Raw genomic sequence first — 17,991 nt, 5'->3', positions numbered from 1 at the left:
AAGAGAGTCAGTCATTGCACATCTGCAAAAGAGCTTATCTGAACTAAAGTGTGATACAACAAATGTATTTTTATTCATGGATAGAAATCTGACAGATCTAGCAGTATACAGCGGGTGTAACATATGGGACAGCCCTGCCTAGTATCTTTCTAAAGATTTTCAAGGAAAAGTACATCAGCAGAAATGGAAATATGAGAGGAGTTTTCCTGTTAAGTCTGATAAGTAAGACTTGAAATAAGATCCTAGTATAAAAAAAAGGGTTGAAAGTTCACCCACTTTGGCCTGTTATTCAGAGGCAACGGCAGCAGCTTTCCCTGAATGATGGATTGAGGCACTGTGTTCCTTCTGTTTGATTTTCACTTCCCATCCATTGTCTCTCAATGGATTATCCCATGCACTGAGGCACCTCATGGAGTTCCTTCAGCTGCCTCAATTTTTGTCTCTGAACTGAGCAGACACTGTCATCACTTCTATGATTAAGTTAATTTTCCTTAATTTAGCTTCAGTTTTCTTCTTTTTGCTTTCACTTCTTTTAGGAGAAAGTGACTTCAGAGTCAGTGATTTGTGTCTTCCGTAGGTTGAACAAAGTTTCTTTCCAGTCAGTTCCAAACAATTAATGTTTTTCTGGAGCTGGCATTAGTTCAGGATATACTGCTTGACATCAGCACTGCTACAATCCACTTATAACTATTGAATAGAAAAAGACCTATTATGCAATCACTTGCTTTTCATAGCTCCTGCTCAGTTCTCTTATTATGTCCTTGAAACTAACTAAATCTATGACAATAAATAAATAGATCTATGATAATTATGGTTTTTTTTACAATTTCACTTTCCTTTCCCTTTCAATAAACATATTGACAATACATCTATACTCATATTGCCTTATCAGTCACTGTATTCTGTGCTTTGACATAAGATTTATTTCAACATTTTGCTTCCTGTCATAATCAAGCTTCAAAATACAGCACATTTTCTCCTCCACTGGAAAAGAGGACACATTTTCTTAAAAAGTTAAATAGGGTTAGTCTGGTGAAAAGTTTGTTCAAATCCATATAAAAAATATAAATTCATTTCTTCTTGATTACCCCTATGCAGTTGAAGGATGTAACTCAGAAATCTCACACTTAAATGCATTATCCTGTAATAATCTTGAAACCCAAAGTTTTTTACAACAGCTACATTGTTGTCAGTGACAAAAAAAATAAAATATAGATAATTTTAAAGAGCAGTTTGTGGTGCCTTTTTCAGGTGGACAAAAATATAGAAAGAACCTAATTTATTCACCTGAGTTTGGCATAATGACTAAATAAACTAAAATCAAGCTTGTTTTCTGTTACAAAAATATAGCTATCTTCAGCCTTTTCTTAAAAACCTGGTGTGGTTGGGACAATACTTGGATGTTGTTTCATTGTTTCTTAGCACTGGAAACAGAAAAGAGCATCATTAGGACAAATATTGAAGATTAATTGTTTTTCTACATGGCAGCTTCAAATCTGCTGCGCTCATCACGGTGGCTGGAGTAAATTTCAGATGCTGTCTCCTCCTCTGGAACCTGCCAGGAGAAACAAAGAAGAGGTCAGTTAAGGATAGATAGATTTTCTTTTGCCGTAAAAGAAGACTAAAGTGTGCCAAGAATGTAATTCTATTTACATATATGATATGTCTGTTTATTAACATTGATACAGCCTGACATGAACCATCAGTTCTGGATACTGAGGGATGAACTCAGGGTTTTCTTCATAGCGGAAGGAGTTTAATTCATTAAAAAAACTAAAAAAAAAAAAAAAATTCCTTTAACTCCACATTTTATTTGCAAGGAATGTGTATCATATATTACTTCTTGCCCTGCCTTTTTGGGCTTGTCCTGGCATAAAGGAAAAAGTTCAGATTGCCTAAATTAACCATATGTCATCAGTCTCTGATATGGAAGAAGATACCTAATACAATAAGCATATAAGAGAGAGATAAAGGCCTCCACTCTGATATTAATTTGTTGTTTCTATTTCTGCTTTTCGTTCAAGGTGAGTCCAATGAAAAAGGCAGGATTACCTAAGAAGTCCAAAAGTGATCCTGCAGGTAGCCTTGCTAAATTCACAGCCTGAGGTAGAGCAGCATTTCTGAATTTTGAAGAGGCAGGTTTTCTGACTCATGTGTGCAAACCACAAAGCCCAGGAGAGCAGGGCTGCAATGGCTGTACATCCTCCAACATAATGAAAATAAAAGGAGGTTGTGTCTTACCTCCCAATAAGCAGAGTCATCAAAGCAGTTCTGGTCAGATACTTGTCCCAAGAAGGGCAGCTTTAGAATAGCACCTGCAGGAAAAACAGCATCAGAGATTTGAAAAAGAAAGAAAATGACCAAATAAATCTGCCTCAGATGTGCCCTAGGCAGCCAGCTAAGTTTTCTGACTGATTTCCTCATCTACAGAAATTCCCAACCATCCTGGGACATCAGCTCAATTATTCTGAGAGGTGATTCACATTTCTTCATACAAACATGAATAAGACCATAAATAAATGCTTGCTTTTAATTGACCAGATTTCAGATAAAAGTTTTCTATTTCAGCCTGATTTTTGTTTGTTTGTTTGTTTGGAAGTATTCACAAACACATGGAAACACATGACACCTCATTGAGTATGTCTTGATCTCAAACTAGTTTCTGTTCAGAATTCGAAGTATCTAGATCTAGAGAAGAATTGCTTCTGGAAGAACACATTATTATTCCTATAGATATAAAACTCAGTATCTTTGGAGCATGTACTCAGTAAGATACACAGAAGCACAGAATCATAGAAACATTTAGGTTGGATAAAAACCTTCAGGATCATCAGGTTCAATCCTAGACCAAACACCATCTTGTCATCCAGACCAGAGCCCTGAGTGCCACATCCAGTCCCTCCTTGGACACCTCCAGGGATAGGGACTCCACTACCTCCCAGAGAAGCCCCTTCCGATGCCTGACCACCCCTGTGGTGAAGAAGTTCTTCCTGATGCTCCTGAACTTCATTTGAAGACATTGGAAAACTGCTTTTCCATATTTGTGTTTCTGGCATGGGGACCCATTATTTCAGTTTTGTATTATTCACACAAAATTGTTGATACATCTAAGCTCTCCATGGAGAAACATCTAAATTCACATGTTTTTAGTCACTATAAGCCTTCCACTGACCTGTGAGTGCTCCTCCCACCAGTGCAATTCCAAGTGTACTTCCCAGAGCAGCAGCCTGCAGGGCTGGAGTAAGCAGGTGACCATTCCTGAAAAGGGCAGAAACCAAACCATTGCCTATCAAAAAATTTTTACACTTTGAGACTGATTATCAGTCTTACAACTTGTACTGCAATTGTACTTGGTGCATGCTGGAAAAGGTGACTCATAGGAAAATATCCTAGAATCCTTATGGTAGAATCCAGCAGATCCTGCCATTACTGTGTACAATGACTTCAATTAAGCTTTGCTTTAGGCTACAGATGAAAACAAATTCTTTGAGAAGGTTATTAATGTCCTGTAAGCTGTTAGAGAATACTCCCTGTTGTCAAAAAGACCAAATCTTACAAATACCAGCAATGTAATTGTAGAGTCATAATAAATATTCTTCTATGTTTGATTGGTTCAGTGTGCTCTTTCTTTATGTTGTTTTAATTAATTTATTTTTATTTGAGCTTTTAATCTGTAATGAGCTTGGCATTTAAACAGAGTGTTAAAGGCAGGAAATCAAAAAGGACCCAAATTAAATGAGAGTACAATGCTTGACATCAAATCAATGACACATTTCTTAAAAAAAAAAAAAAAATCATAATTAGATCCAAAGAAGGCAGCAAATTAGAACAGACCTTTAAAAATCAAAAAACTTATTTCTCTCTTCTCTCTACAACTCACCTCATTTCCCTTTTTATTGCAGTTACTATGATGCCAGCAATACCTCCCAGAATTCCAGGTAAACCATGTAGGTTATGAACTCCACAAGTGTCTTGAATTTTCAGCTTGGATGCCATCAGAGGCTGAAATGAGGGAAAATAGAAAATTTATAGTGACTTCATAGTCTTCCATGATCTCTAGATGGATATGTAAAAGAAAAAGCAGAAGTTCAAGAATCAAATAATTATTAAAGGTCACCATTACCTGGAGTTTACTGTGTCTATCCTCCCATTGTAGCAAACCAAGGGAGCTCCAGTAAAGCCAAAGAGAAATAAAAAATGGGAGCAGAGCTGGGTCCCCAGTACTTACAGTCAAGAACTGGAATCCAAGGACAGAGACAATTCCAGCAATAACCCCAATGAACATTGCAGAAAAGGGGTGGATGGCCAGGTCAGCACAGGTACCCACTGCTACTCCTCCTGCCAGGGTGGCATTTTGAATGAGAACCTGCAGAGGGGACACAGAGCAAGGCAGAGGTGACACATGAGGAGCAGAGGCTTGTTTGAAGGCTGAGTGCCCCTGAAGGCTCTCTTGCACATGCTGGGCTCTGACAAATAACTGAGCTGCTGGAGAGGAGTGGGTGAAAACAGAGCTGGATTTTAGGGCAAGGGGGACAGAAGCTGGTTCGATTTTGTCTGTTGTGCAGCTGCACTGAGATTTCCAGGGAATGGATCATTTCCTTGAGACACCTATTTTGGCTGTTGTGATAAGGAAACTGAAGTAGGAACATCTTTGGAATAAGATCCAAAAGTTCACTTGAACACTGGACTAATGTCTCGAAGGTCCTGCAGGTTCTGTGGACAACAGAGACTCCTCAGAGAATCATTAAGGCTGGAAGAGACCTTTGAGATTAATAAGTCCAACCATCAAACCAGTACAACCAACATGTTCCCAGTCTACTACACTGCTTTCCAATCCTTTTTGTGAAGAAATTTCTGCTAATATCCAGTCTAAATCTGCCCTGATACCACTTGAGGCTGTTTCTTCTCATCCTGTCACTTGGTGTATGAAGAAGAGATCAGGCCTCATCTGGTTCCACCTTTCTTCCTCAGGGAGTTGTAGAGAGTGAGAAAATCCTCCTTGAACCTCCTTCTTCTCCAGAATGAGCCCCCCCTGAGCTCCCTCAGCCACTTCTCATCAGACTTCATAAGTTTTATGTGTATAATAGCTCTAATTCTTGTGATAGTATGGGGAAAGGCTCCAGATACTCTGGACAGATAGATGGAAGCTGGGAATCTGCATCCTTATTAGAGAGGGTTGACTCAATTTAACACGGGTCATGATGTGACTCTTACCATACTGAATTTGCCTCTTTTATCCACCAAGCTGGAGAGGGCGAATGTTACAACAGTACAGGCAGCCAAGGAGAAGTAAGTGTTGATAATGGCTGTTCCCTGGGCTTCTGGGCCATTTGCAATGGCAGAGTTAAAACTGGGCCAAAAAAGCCAAAGGAACAGGGTACCTGGATGAATAGAAGTCAAAGCAAAAGCTGTTTAGTCACAAGGGCCAATACAGAGTGTGTTACAAGAAATGAGGACAGTGATTAATGAGAAACATTGAATAGCCTAAATCCTGGAAGAAATAATAGAATATGCAGAAGCTTCTGACACTGGCAGATGGGGTTTTGACACATGGTCTCTTGCGAAATCTTACTGGGAGGCATTAATTACCCCTTGTCATGCCTCACTCACTGTCAGAGCTCACCACCACTGTGAAACCCCAGCCAGAACAGGAGGCATAGGCAACACAATTCACATGCAAGTCCTTTATCATCTATCAATACGACTGAAAGTTTTAGCTGGTGAATTGGTCTATGAACAGTTCTCATGGACAGATAGATATATGGTTTCTGACATACATTACCACGACAGGCACAACTCAATCCTTTTAATTACAGACAATTGCTTTGGAAATACTGCTGAAAAGCACAAGACTTAACAGAAAGGACATCACCACTAATGCATAGTGAAAACATGTATTTAATTTGACTTTTCCATTCTTGGAAGCAAGGAAAAATATGTGTACCACTGAAAACATGGTGCATGCATGAGACTAAAAGGAATTTGCCTCAATAAGTGTACTTAGGAAAATGAATGTAGCATAATAATAGGTAATCAGAAAAAATGAAGATGGAAGAGGAATGAACAGCTGATCAACTCTCGATATTACTTCACTTACCAATCATGGCAAACATGTCTGAGTGATAGGTGGATTCATCGTTTTCATGTTTTTTTGTCAGACCAGGACGGTACAAGATGAAAGCTGCAGCCAAACCAAAATAAGCTCCAAAAGCATGGATAGTCATCGAAGCTCCAACATCTGTGGCCTGTAATAGGGACCCAAAATAGTGCCACAGATTTTATACAGCATAAAGACAAGAGTCTGATGAATGAGAAGCCTGGAGGACTTAATTGTTTAATTCTGTGGTAGAAACCAGAGCCTGGCATAAGCAAGCTGGAAGCATTACGGGATGAAAACACTTGTTATAAAGAGAAAACAATGATTGTTAAATTGTTGTACCTTTAATACTTTGGTTACTAGATGTTCGTTGCATGCAAAGATGGTGATCTCCAGAAGAGTCAGGATCAGCATCTGAATGGGACTTGTTTTCCCTAGGAGTGCTCCAAAGGAAATCAAAGCGGTTGCTGTGCTGAAGTCTGCATTTATCATGCTGAAGAAAAAAAAAAAAACAACCCCAAAACACATAAAAAAAGAAAATTAATTAAAAAAAAGCTGTAACATCCAACATGCCATTAGAATTATATGATTGAAATTATAGGGCTTTAACTCTTCAGATACAAAATTATCAAGCTCATCTTTGTGGATAAAAATTAAATCAAACCTTTCCAGATGGATCTTGTAAGGATCTTACCAGCTAGTGAAGAGTAAGTGTAGAAGATTTCCTCTTAAACCATACATGTGCTTAGCTGGTAGAAATTATGACAAAAAGGCAGCTGAGAAGTGTATTGGGATCTGCAGGGATGTCATGGAATCACAGAATCATATAGATTGGAAAAGGTCTCTAAGACCATTAAGTCCAACCTTTTTACCCAGCACTGCCTAGTCCACCACTAAACCATGTCCCTCGATGCCATATCTGAAGGTGTTTTAAAAAACTCTTCCAGGGATGGTGACTCCACAGCTTCGCTGGGCAACCTGTTCCAATGCCTGACCATCATTTCTGTGAAGAGATTTTTCCTAATATCCAACTAACCCCCCCTTGGTGTGATTTCTTCTTGTCCCTTCAGGCCATTTCTTCTTGTCCTGTCCCTTATTCCCTGGGAGCAGACCCTGACCCCCCTGGCTGTCCCCTCCTGTCAGGGAGTTGTGCAGAGCCACAAGGTCCCCCCTGAGCCTCCTTTTCTCCAGGCTGAGCCCCTTTCCCAGCTCCCTCAGCTGCTCCTCACCAGACTCGTGGTCCAGACCCTTCCCCAGCTCCTTTGTCCTTCTCTGGACAAGCTCCAGCCCCTCAATTTCCAGCCCTGACTGCCACCTAGGCTTCAAAGATGATAGCGAGGTCTTTGGTCAGATGGTTTGCATAATCCTGGAAGCCTTGCACACCTGCCTGTCTCTCTGCATCATCTTTGCATGACCTGTCAGGCAGAACCAGTGTTAATGTGTTTTGGTGATTGGCAAAGTTAAATAAAACCAGAAATTGATAAAAACATTAGAGCAGAGAAAGGCAAAAACCTGTGGATCCCTCTAAAAATGCCTGCCTGTAAGCACTAGGGAGCTGCTTGTGTCATTCCTGCTTTCCCCTCAGTAATGTTTGGATGCTGTTCATTTCAAGATTGTTTACAAATTGTCTCAGAAAACAGAATTGCAGCTGTGGAAAATGCTCTGAGACCTTGGTAGAGGCAGGACAGGTGAATAGGAGGGGCATTAAATGTGCTTAGAGACATTGCCCATGAGGTCTCTCATTCTGTGATTGGTATTCAGACCCTGCTGGAGTGTGATGCTCATGAAAATCATTCCTTGAGAAGTAAGAGAAAACCTCGTGAGTGCACAGACATGCAGCTCCAGCCTTTCTTCTGTGACCCCATGTGTCATGGAAAGACAGATCCTTCCATGCCTGCTGGATGCAGGATGTGCTGTGCTACTGCTGGAAATATTCCAGATTCAAAGCAATCTCTCTACAGGACCCACACCTCCCACACGTAATGTAGCACCTCAAATGTCTTCACAAACTTTGGTTACCTTGGCCCAGGTCATCTGGAGTGGGCCCCTCAGTGGTGAAGGGCAGAAGGATGTGGAGAGGTAGACAGCAAGGCTTAATGAAATTCAGGAAATGTCTGACCCCATAGATGCTGTGGTTTATGGCTTCTGATATCTTCAGGGATAGAAATACCAATTTTTGTAAATTCACATATACCTTTCTATGTTAATAGGAATTTTCCCTCCTTCCATGTGCCAAAATCCTTGCATCAGAATTCCCCACTGGAGACCGAAGGCAGCAATGAGCATGTTGAAACCAACACTGCTGAATCCATATTTCTTCAGAAAGGTCATCAGGAAACCAAATCCAACAAATATCATCACATGGACATCCTGAAAGTCTGAAGGGAAAACATGTCTATGTAGAGACTGTGAAGAGTGGCTGGGAAGGGTGAAAAGCTAGGGACACAGGCAGCTGGGGCAGAGAAGAGTTCCAAACTCCAGTCACGCATGGGATCCATTCTTCCCACTTCATGACCAGTCTATGAGCTGAAAACTGAATGTCTGGAAAATGCCATGCCTAATTTTTGATTATATTGATTCCTATTTCATTATGGAAAGCCACTGGACCTCTGTACTTGCAAAATTCCTTGTCTCTGGCATTGTCTTGTCTTTGTGAAGCTACCTGGAACATCATCGAAGCTACCTGGAACATCATCACCGCTTCATGTCCTTACAGAAAAGTTATGTTTCCCTTCCAATAGAGGTGGTCAGAGCCAGTGTGTCCTGACTAACTCCAAAATTGTACATGGGATTTGTTTGGGTGAGTGCTAGGTGTCCCAGTGCAAAGGGATGCTTGGGATCCCTAAAAATTACTGTCCAAGACATTGATCTTTTTACATGGATAAAAGGAAAAATAATTGTAAGGCAAAGTTTAAATTTAAAAATTAATATAGTTAATCAGCATACAATTAGTCTTCATTCAAATATTTGGTTGCTTTTTGGAATATTAAATTGGAATAAAACTTCATATTTCTATAAATATGTATTTATATATAATAGAAATTATTTTTGAATATAAAATTTAACAAAATATAAATTTTGTTAAAATATGGTTAGTTCTTTTTCTACTTTTTCAAGTTCATACTCTTTTTTTTTTCTTTTAATACAAACTGATGTTTCATGGATAATTCACATTTTAAAATATTTTTTTACTTTGCGCACTATGTGATTTAATTGACTCTAAACCAAACAGGTTTGAGTCCTGTAGCTGCAACTTTTGGCCTGATTTTACTGTTAGTAAGAACCTCCAATACAAAAAGGCCTTTTCAAATAACTTTTATTTCATTGCTCTTGCATGCCAATAAGCGTGAAAAACTTGAGCTGGTTAGTGTAACATTTGTCTTGAAGCTGGAATTCCCATTACCTGAAGCATTCCTCAGTTTTACATTACCAGGCTTGGCCAAAAGAGGGCCCAGAAGTATAAGAAGTTACTGGGGATTCCTAATAAACTCTTTTATATTTGCAGTGTCATATTCCAGCCCTGCCCTAGTGCTGAAATAAGCAGCAAGAGCCTTTACTTTGCATTTAAGAAACAGCATCGTTGGTTGTCTTGGGATTAGATGATAAATTTTCTGATCCTTTCCAACCAAGGCCATTCTATGATTCTACAGAAATGCAGGTGGTTCACAAACACCTCTAACCCTTTATCTTCCTCTTCAGGCTGGACATTTTAAAGCTGTCTGGAATTATTCACACAAGTGGTTTAAAGTTCTGGACAAAACTAGGTTAATTCGTGGGTGTTGAGGACAAATTCCTTCTAGTTTAGCCTGTACCTTGCACCTTAACTATCTCTTATGCATGATTTTAAAGAAGAGTGAGTCTGGAGTGACTTTAAATGATGCAAACAGCATGATTTGAACTGAACTGTTTTAGTAACTAGTTGTGTTTGACAAAGTATAACACTTCTGAGAGAGGAAAATAAAGACTGGGAAAAACACTCCAGCAGATCCTGAAGAAAGCCACTACACAGAATTCTGCAAGGCTGGCCAAAACCAGCAATATAACTCCACTTCAAGGTGGCCAGTCTCAACACAACGATGCTTGTGACATGCTCTAAAACTGATCTTGCTTGGCCTACAGTTGTAAACCATAGAACCCTGAACAAGAGGGATGCAAAAGGTTTCCTAAGCCCTGAGTCATGGATGCTCACAGGACAATGTGTACAGGATGCCAACATGAAAGAAATCCTCTTGTAGTGCTCTAAGAACCACCACACCTCCTTGTTCTCCCATTCCAGTGACACAACACACCTGAAGTTGTCCATCCAATTTGCCATGCCTGTACTTGTATCCACCAGAAATAGTACCAATAAAAGCTTTGCTTTGGGAATGAACTCAGCTTAGCTCTCCTTACCTGAAGGTCAGCTATGCTGACAAAAGACAAAATCAGGCTTTGCACTGCAGCCCTGAGAATATAAATGACCTCCTGGATGAAGGAACTAAATCTCTAAGGTACAGACAGGTTAACATCCTAAGGCATAGCATGGGAAGCAGTTTAAACCCATCATTTTAGGGACTCAAGGGAAGTCCTGGCTCAAGATATTTCCTAATACACCTGTATAACCATAGCATTAAATTTATGCCAAGTCCTCAGGCAAACTGCACCTTTTTTGCACTTTGTACAAGTAAATTTGAGAGTAAGGGGTCCTAAAAGTGAAAATATAGGTATTGTGAAAATCTACTTTTATTCCCATTCTTTATTGGGAATGACCTCTGTGAGGTTTGCATTCTAAAAATTCAACACGGCATAAGTGGTGTTTGCTTGGTTTATATCTCTGCTGGTAGTCTGAACATCCTGGCCAAAAGAAATATATGTCCTTTCCTCCTAAAACACTGTTCCCACCTTAAGAGCATTCCCCTATCCCTGCTGTGCCTAAAACCATGCCTGACAGGTCAAGGGGCCAGTTTGCATGAGCCCAAACCATTCCAGAAGGATGCTCACAGGTCAATAGTGTGGGCAGCTGAGGGACAAGTGTGCAGGAATAACACAGCCATACACTGCCTGTGCAGGGAGGCAGGGGAGGCAGCAGGAAATTCCTCACACACTTTTAGACACTGATATTAATGAAGAAATAAGCATAGGTGATTTCTAACTGGGTAGGTTACATTTAAAGACCTGTATTGTAGTGTCAGTACAATTGCCTGTGCTGTCAAATTATTCGTGTGAGTTTTGGCATGACTTTTGCCTGGGCCAACAATCAGCTCCTGGGTGACAGTGGACCAAGACTAATTTCCAGTACACTGTCTAGATAAGGCCACCTAACATAGGAACTTGTATAATTCACTACAGTCAGGATAGTTTAATATGACACCAGCTAAGAGAGCTGTGTTTGTTCAGCCTGGAGAAGAGAAAGCTCTGGGGAGACCTTAAAGCATCTTCTAGGACTTAAAAGAGGCTATAAAAAAAGTGAGAGAATGACTTCTTAAATGGGCAGATAATGATAGGACAAGAGGGAACAGTTTTAAATTAAAAGAGGAGAGATTTATACTGAGCATTAGGAAGAAATTCTTCCCTGTGAGGGTGGTGAGGCCCTGGCACAGGGTGTCCAGAGAAGCTGTGGCTGCCCCTGGATCCCTGGAAGTGTCCAAGGCCAGGTTGGATGGGGCTTGGAGCAGCCTGGGATGGTGGAAACTGTCCCTGTCCATGGCAGAGGGATTGGACTGAGATGCTCTTTAAGGCCCTTTCCAACCCAAACCCAAGGTCTCTTCCTTTAGCTCTATGAACATCACTGACATGGCCAAACTGTGTCATGGAGAAGGGGCTCTGGCACAGCCTAAGCTGCCGTATCTCAGGGATTCTGCCACATCTCAGTGGAGCTAACCTAAATGTGAGCAATTAGCCTCTGATGTTCATTCAGCTGACTTATATAATGGAACTGAATAATGCCCACATTCACTGTTCTCTGAGCCAGACTATGCTCTCTGTGAGAATACACAACACAAGATTACTCCAACCCGAGATCACATTCCCCTGTAAGAGCCACGAAAAGGACAGTTAGAATGAGAGAAAAAGGGGGATGCACTCAAAATTACACAGCTGCTACCTGCAGGCAGGGCTACCTTGCAAGTTATTAAGGCCTCAGAGCTGAAAAACTGAACAACAAACCTTCAATATTGCCAGGAAAACACAGTTTGCAGCTCTGCAAATCTTGTTTTCTATCTATTCACAGTAGTCTTATCTTTGCATGAGGAGGAGGGGGTGAGAGAAGTGAGGAACTACTTCTCAGGCCAAGAGCTTTTTCTGATCTTCAACAAGTACTTGCAGAGCAACAAATCAACAGAAACAGTCTCAGGCTAAACCATTACTATCTAATGGACCCACTGCTTTGGAAAATAGCAGGGGGTTATCCACCTTGTGGAGCTTTCACAAACATTTTATAACATTGATGCACTTACAGCTCCGTTTCCATGCTCTCACAAGAAACCTTTCCCAAACCTGGATGGTAGTAATGAAACATTCTATTCATTTTAATTATTAAATACAGTAATCAAAATAGAAGGTCTGGTAAGAAACACGCCCCATCTGTCTCTGGAAAATGCTGGAATCTTTCAAAGTAACACACAGTTCTCCAAGTCCTAACCTGCTGTGCAAACACTAGAACTATTTCCCAGGCTCTTCTCTCCCAGAACAGTAAACTTCTCAGCAGTGAGGTACTTGCAGAATTTTAATGTGCTCAATTTGGATTTGTCTTTGAAGGCTGCTGCTTTCACCCTCTGAAAAATGTGTTTGCCCCAAAACACATCTTTCATTTCTTTTCTTTATCAGCAGGTCTCATAAGTTATTCAGAAATCTTGCTTAGGATCAATTTAAAGAAATTTCAGCTCCTATAAATCTTAGACAGAAATACTTACGTGGGTATAACTGTGCAGCGGAAAAATTTGGGTCGTAATCCACAAATATCCCATACAAAACAATGACAATCACTTCCAGAAGAAGCGCCAGGATCGAGAACTTGAACCTCATGTTGGTGTCAAAGTCTGGAGGCATTACTGGAGAGCAGGTGGCTGTGGGAGCTTGATAATGGGTGTTTGCCCTCAGAGGAGCCGACTAATTCTGTGGATCTGAGTGATATAGGGAAAAAAAAAAAAAAAAAGAAAGAAACAGAGACGTGAACACACTGTCACACCCACTATGGGAGGGAAGAAGTACAGGTCAATACAGCGATTTCAATTTCCCAGGGTGCTTCTGTGTGTGAAATGCTGCTTGCATGTGGTTTTGTTTTTGTTTTTTCCCCCCCCATTTGTTATACAAAGCAGCTAATTTAGCCTTTCAGTTGTACTTCTCGCTGCCTGTATGTATTTTAGAAAGGAAATAGCCCTCAAGAAAATCTCACAGAGCCTGGTTTGCTGCACGTAGTAAGGAACAGTGACTCTCAATTGTGATTCCTGTAGTCAATAATATTTTCAAATTCTAACTCTTCTTCCAAAAAAGTTAATAATTTTTCATTGCAAATAAAATGTGGAAAATCACCTCTTTTCATATAGGCTGTGATAAGCAAAGAGAATATTTTTTAGCAACCTGAAGACATTTTTTTTTAATTTCACAGTAAAGTGTTTGTTCTTAGAGCATAAGTTCTCATTGTAAACTTTTATTTTAAAAGGGAATTATTATACTTCTTTATATGTAAAAAGGATATTCATAGTTGGTAAAAAGAAAAGCTGTAATTTCTAAAAAGACGAGTTTGAAGAGAACAGCTCAGTTTTTTCATTTTGAATGATTGCCTTTTTTTAACATTCCCCTCAGCTCAGACAATGGAAATAGGTCAGAGACCAAATCTACTACATGGTTTAAGAAGTTTAGTTTGTAAACTTTCTCACAAACGGAGGAGAAAATGAAATTGCACTTAGTTTACTGTTTGATGACCTCTTGCTCTTGAGAGTCACATTGCTTGTCAAAATTTGTATTGAGTCCTCAAAGTTCTGTGGATAAAATATTGTATTAATGTGAGCAAATTCACCTCTGTTAATCCAGTAGTCAGAAAACAGGGCAAAATCATACATCAGGATCTTTTATTTCATGAAAAATCGTATCTGTTAAAAAGAAGGATGATATTGTAGTAGTTGACGAATTGGTCGTGAAGAAGTATTGCCAGGGTACAGCAATAAATTGCTGTGTCAGATCTTGGGTATAAAAACCAGCTTAATACAGAGATGCTGGGAGATGATGCTAAGTTGGGATGCTGCCCTGGTGAGATACTGCTGGAAAACTGCTCACATGCTATGACATTTAAAAAACTCATTTATTTTTTAAGGTTCTGGTACAGGGCAGTGCTTTGATATTTTCTCTGTTCCTGAGTCCAGTTAACAATTCTCTAATATAAAGGTAGAGTTATACCTTTCATATACCTACCTTATCCAAACAAAGTTTAAAATTATCACAGCTTTTTCTCCCTGAAAGTGATTCTGTGCATTTGGAAGGGAAACAAAAGTATTTAGCAAGAAAAACTCGTCTACCACATAATCAAGCTTGTGAGTGGCAAAGCTAAAATAAGCACGTATGTGGCTTTTTTCCTTCATAGCAACTGTATTTCACTTGAGCAGCTCAAAGAGAGGAAACAGAGCTTTGTTAAAAAGCTATCACTCATCCTTAGTGCACCACAGAATAGGACACACAGCCAGATTTGATTGTGAGGACCTCTGAGCTCCTACATTTGCTCAGGAGATGATTAAAAAAGCACAAATTCATGAGCAGAGTTCATTGTTTGTTTTTTTTTTTTTTACTCATAGCTCAGCCATGAATATCTTGTGTATTCACTGCAGAAAGTTTCTCCTGGTGGAGATGTCGCATGGCATATATGCAATCCTTATGTTAAGATCTTTCAGGGGTGCAGAAAAGTTTTCTTGCTGAAATACAATGAGGAAAAGCCTTTTAATAGTGTTTATAATTTAAAATGGGTCAAGTCCATTAAACCAGGACCTTTTCTGAGATTATTATTTTGTATCTTAAATCTTATGCAGGTATGTACACACACAGGGACCCACGATCTGTATTGGAAGAGTATTCATCCATGTATTTTTCCTTTTTCCTTGGCTAGAAAGAATAACTTAGCTATTTTCCCAGTGAGGTGAACTAATACCCAGCAGCCACAGAATGGCCCCTAGACATGTACAGGTGATATACACACAAAAACGAAAAAAAATTATATTCCAATATTTATGCTAGTATTTGTTCTTCAAAATAAATGAAACATTTTTCTCTCACCACTAACAAGTCTGAATCTGTCACAAATTCTCTTCAGATATTGCCAACTTTAAGCTAAAAGGATTGACAACACAAACTGCCAGGAAGAAGATGTTTTATCCAAGGGGTGGTACTGGACTATTATGCTCACAGGACCTTTTGGGAAAACCCAGTCTGGCCTGACTTACTGCCTCAGTTTTTGCTGTTTGAGATGGGCTTTGGCGTGGGTTATATTTGGGTTTGGGCATTGCTTCAGAAAATGAGAGGTGCTTTGGATATTCTCCTCAAGCCTCTCCAAGGGAAGGATTGTGAATAGCCATGCCCTGGGTACAGGCATACCCAGTCATACCATCTGTGGAGAGTACAGAAGGTCTGTCCTGTTAAGTCATGAAAACAAGGTCTGGATCTTTCAGCCCCGCATCACAGTGGAAATTTTGTGCATAGGAAGTCCTACATTTTGATCTGATGTATTTCCCAGCAGGAGCACCTGCCGTGTCAATGGCTGTCTGCCATTCCCAATTTTTTCTTGGTTGCCTTGTTTCTGACACAGGCTTTCCAGGTGATGGGGAATAGCCACCTCCAACACCTCCTTTCAAATGCCTTTATGTGTCCATCCAGCTGCTGCATAGAGCAATAAAAATGCACACATATTGAACTGTTCCACTGTAGGAAATACCCTTATGTCTCCTAATTTGTTTTATCCCAATGCTGGTAGCAATTAATGCAAAGGTAAGAGTGAGGCTGTTTTTTGGCAAATATTGTTGCACACCTGGATCTACTAAGTAACATTACATATTTGTCATTTAAATAGCTGTTGAATTTTTTTATCCAGTTTTCCATTTAAATAGGACATTGGTGACATACCATAAACTTTATGTAAATAAATGTGAACAGTTTTAGCAGAGTTTTGAGCTTCTGGAAGATAAAAATAAGAAATAAAGGGGTTGCTCAGGCAGTATCTTACCTCAAGAATTAGAAAGAATATGCATTTAATAATCCTTTTAAATCACAGACTTGTGGAATCATTTAGGTTGGAAAAGACCTCTAAGATCGTGAAGTCCAACTGCTAACCCACCACTGCCACGTTCACCACTAGACCAGCACCACCAACTATATTCCCTCAGCACCATATCTACAAGTTTTTTCTTTTTATTTTCCTGAAGAAATAGAAACTTCCAAGGGCAATTGTTTTCATGTTAAAGGAAATTACCTAAAATACCTGGCTAAATAGGCCAGGTGAATGGAAATGCCCTTTTTGGTCATGCTTGTTGACTGACACAGGTTCAAATCAGGTTCAGCATGTATCCTAGAAGATGCTGATGTTATTTAAGACTCTGAGCTCAGTTCACTGAAATCTGAACTACAAGGATTCCTCAATCAATTTGGATTTACAAAGCATGACTTGGTTGCACACTAATCTTCATTTTTCTTCTTGGTGTGTGCTCTTCTTGTAGACACAGCTGTGGGAATCAAGAAGGTGGAATAAGGTGCATCTTGCCTCCACACTGGGACAGAAATATTTCTTACACCTCCTGAACTTTGAGCTAAGATTTTTTTGAGAACATTTATCCCATTTCTATGGTATTGCAGTAGAAACATTTTTTTCATTGAACATTACCTTCAATTCTTCGAGTCAGCAGACCCTTATCTCTCCTCAAGCTGAAAGCTCAGCCAAGAAAATGCAGTTTGTCCATGCAGTCCTTAAATAGCTTCCTTCACCTTAAAGAGGAAAATAACATTCAGCGGATTTTCTAACTCCTTAAATAGCAACAATAGGATCACAGGATGGGTCAGGCTGGAAGGGACCACACTGGCTCATCTGGTCCCACCTCCTTCCTCAAGCAGGGTCATCCCAGAGCTCAGGGCACAATTGTGTCCAGACATTTCTGGAATATCTCCAGTGAGGAGACTCCACCCATTCTCTGGACAATCTGTTCAGTGCTCAGTCACTGCACAGGGAAGTTCTTCCTCCTGTCCAGGTGGAACTTGCTGGGATCAGTTCCTGCCCACTGCCTCTTCATCTTCACTGGATCCAAATCACCTCCACCAGCATCTTAGCTGATTTCTTGTAAATGTGGGTCGATATTGCAGTGTCTCTTTCTAAAATAAATGTGTTTTATTTTTCCATTTGAGATCTCACAGACTTTGTTCTCTAAGACCTTGCTTGGTTACTAGACAGTGTTTTTAATCTTTCCAGTACACAAAGAACATCAATAGAAGGCAACTTTAGAAGGAATGAGCTTTTTTCCTTTCCTCTAAATAGAATAGGCCAAATAATTACATCCAGTTAGGCTGTGTTCAGTTAAAGCATGACTTGTTGGAGAGGAGCTTAAAAACTTTTCTAAAAAACTGTTTCACTTAAAAACTTCACTCTTTCCCTTCTGCTTTGCATGAATGTTGCAAAGCAGGGGTTAAATGCCAAAACAGAAACTTTTGGTGGAGGTGTATCCCAAAGGTGCAGGAAAGGTGTTTGCTAGAGATAACAGGGTCCTACTCCCTTCTACAAGGGCCAGTGCGCCTGTCTGAGCTGCTCTTGTGATAAAAAGGAGCCTCAGCTAGGATGAATGCTTTGCATAAGACCTTGAAGCTCTACCTATTATTTTGTGAAAACAATAATAAATACTATGTTTTAGTCTCAGATGGCGTGAGTGATGAACCACGTATTTTTATTGACT

At 39.9% G+C, this 17,991-nt stretch overlaps 1 protein-coding gene across 1 annotated transcript; it reads right to left on the bottom strand.

The window, feature by feature from the left end:
• Positions 1 to 49: 49 nt before the first annotated feature.
• On the bottom strand, positions 50 to 13,202 carry RHAG (Rh associated glycoprotein). Its single transcript, XM_062489617.1, has 10 exons — positions 12,988 to 13,202; positions 8,292 to 8,475; positions 6,440 to 6,590; positions 6,098 to 6,245; positions 5,215 to 5,381; positions 4,229 to 4,366; positions 3,881 to 4,002; positions 3,173 to 3,258; positions 2,242 to 2,315; positions 50 to 1,555 (listed from the first exon to the last, which is right to left on the bottom strand). Exons 1-10 carry the CDS (start codon positions 13,121 to 13,123, stop codon positions 1,478 to 1,480), a joined length of 1,284 nt encoding a protein of 427 aa, XP_062345601.1. The 5' UTR covers positions 13,124 to 13,202; the 3' UTR covers positions 50 to 1,477.
• Between the last annotated feature and the right edge of the window lie 4,789 nt (positions 13,203 to 17,991).

Source organism: Cinclus cinclus, chromosome 3 (assembly GCF_963662255.1).
Source record: "Cinclus cinclus chromosome 3, bCinCin1.1, whole genome shotgun sequence".
In the NCBI taxonomy this organism is placed as follows: domain Eukaryota; kingdom Metazoa; phylum Chordata; class Aves; order Passeriformes; family Cinclidae; genus Cinclus; species Cinclus cinclus.
Note: the sequence above shows the minus strand (reverse complement) of the source record. Positions and strands in the feature narration are given on the sequence as shown.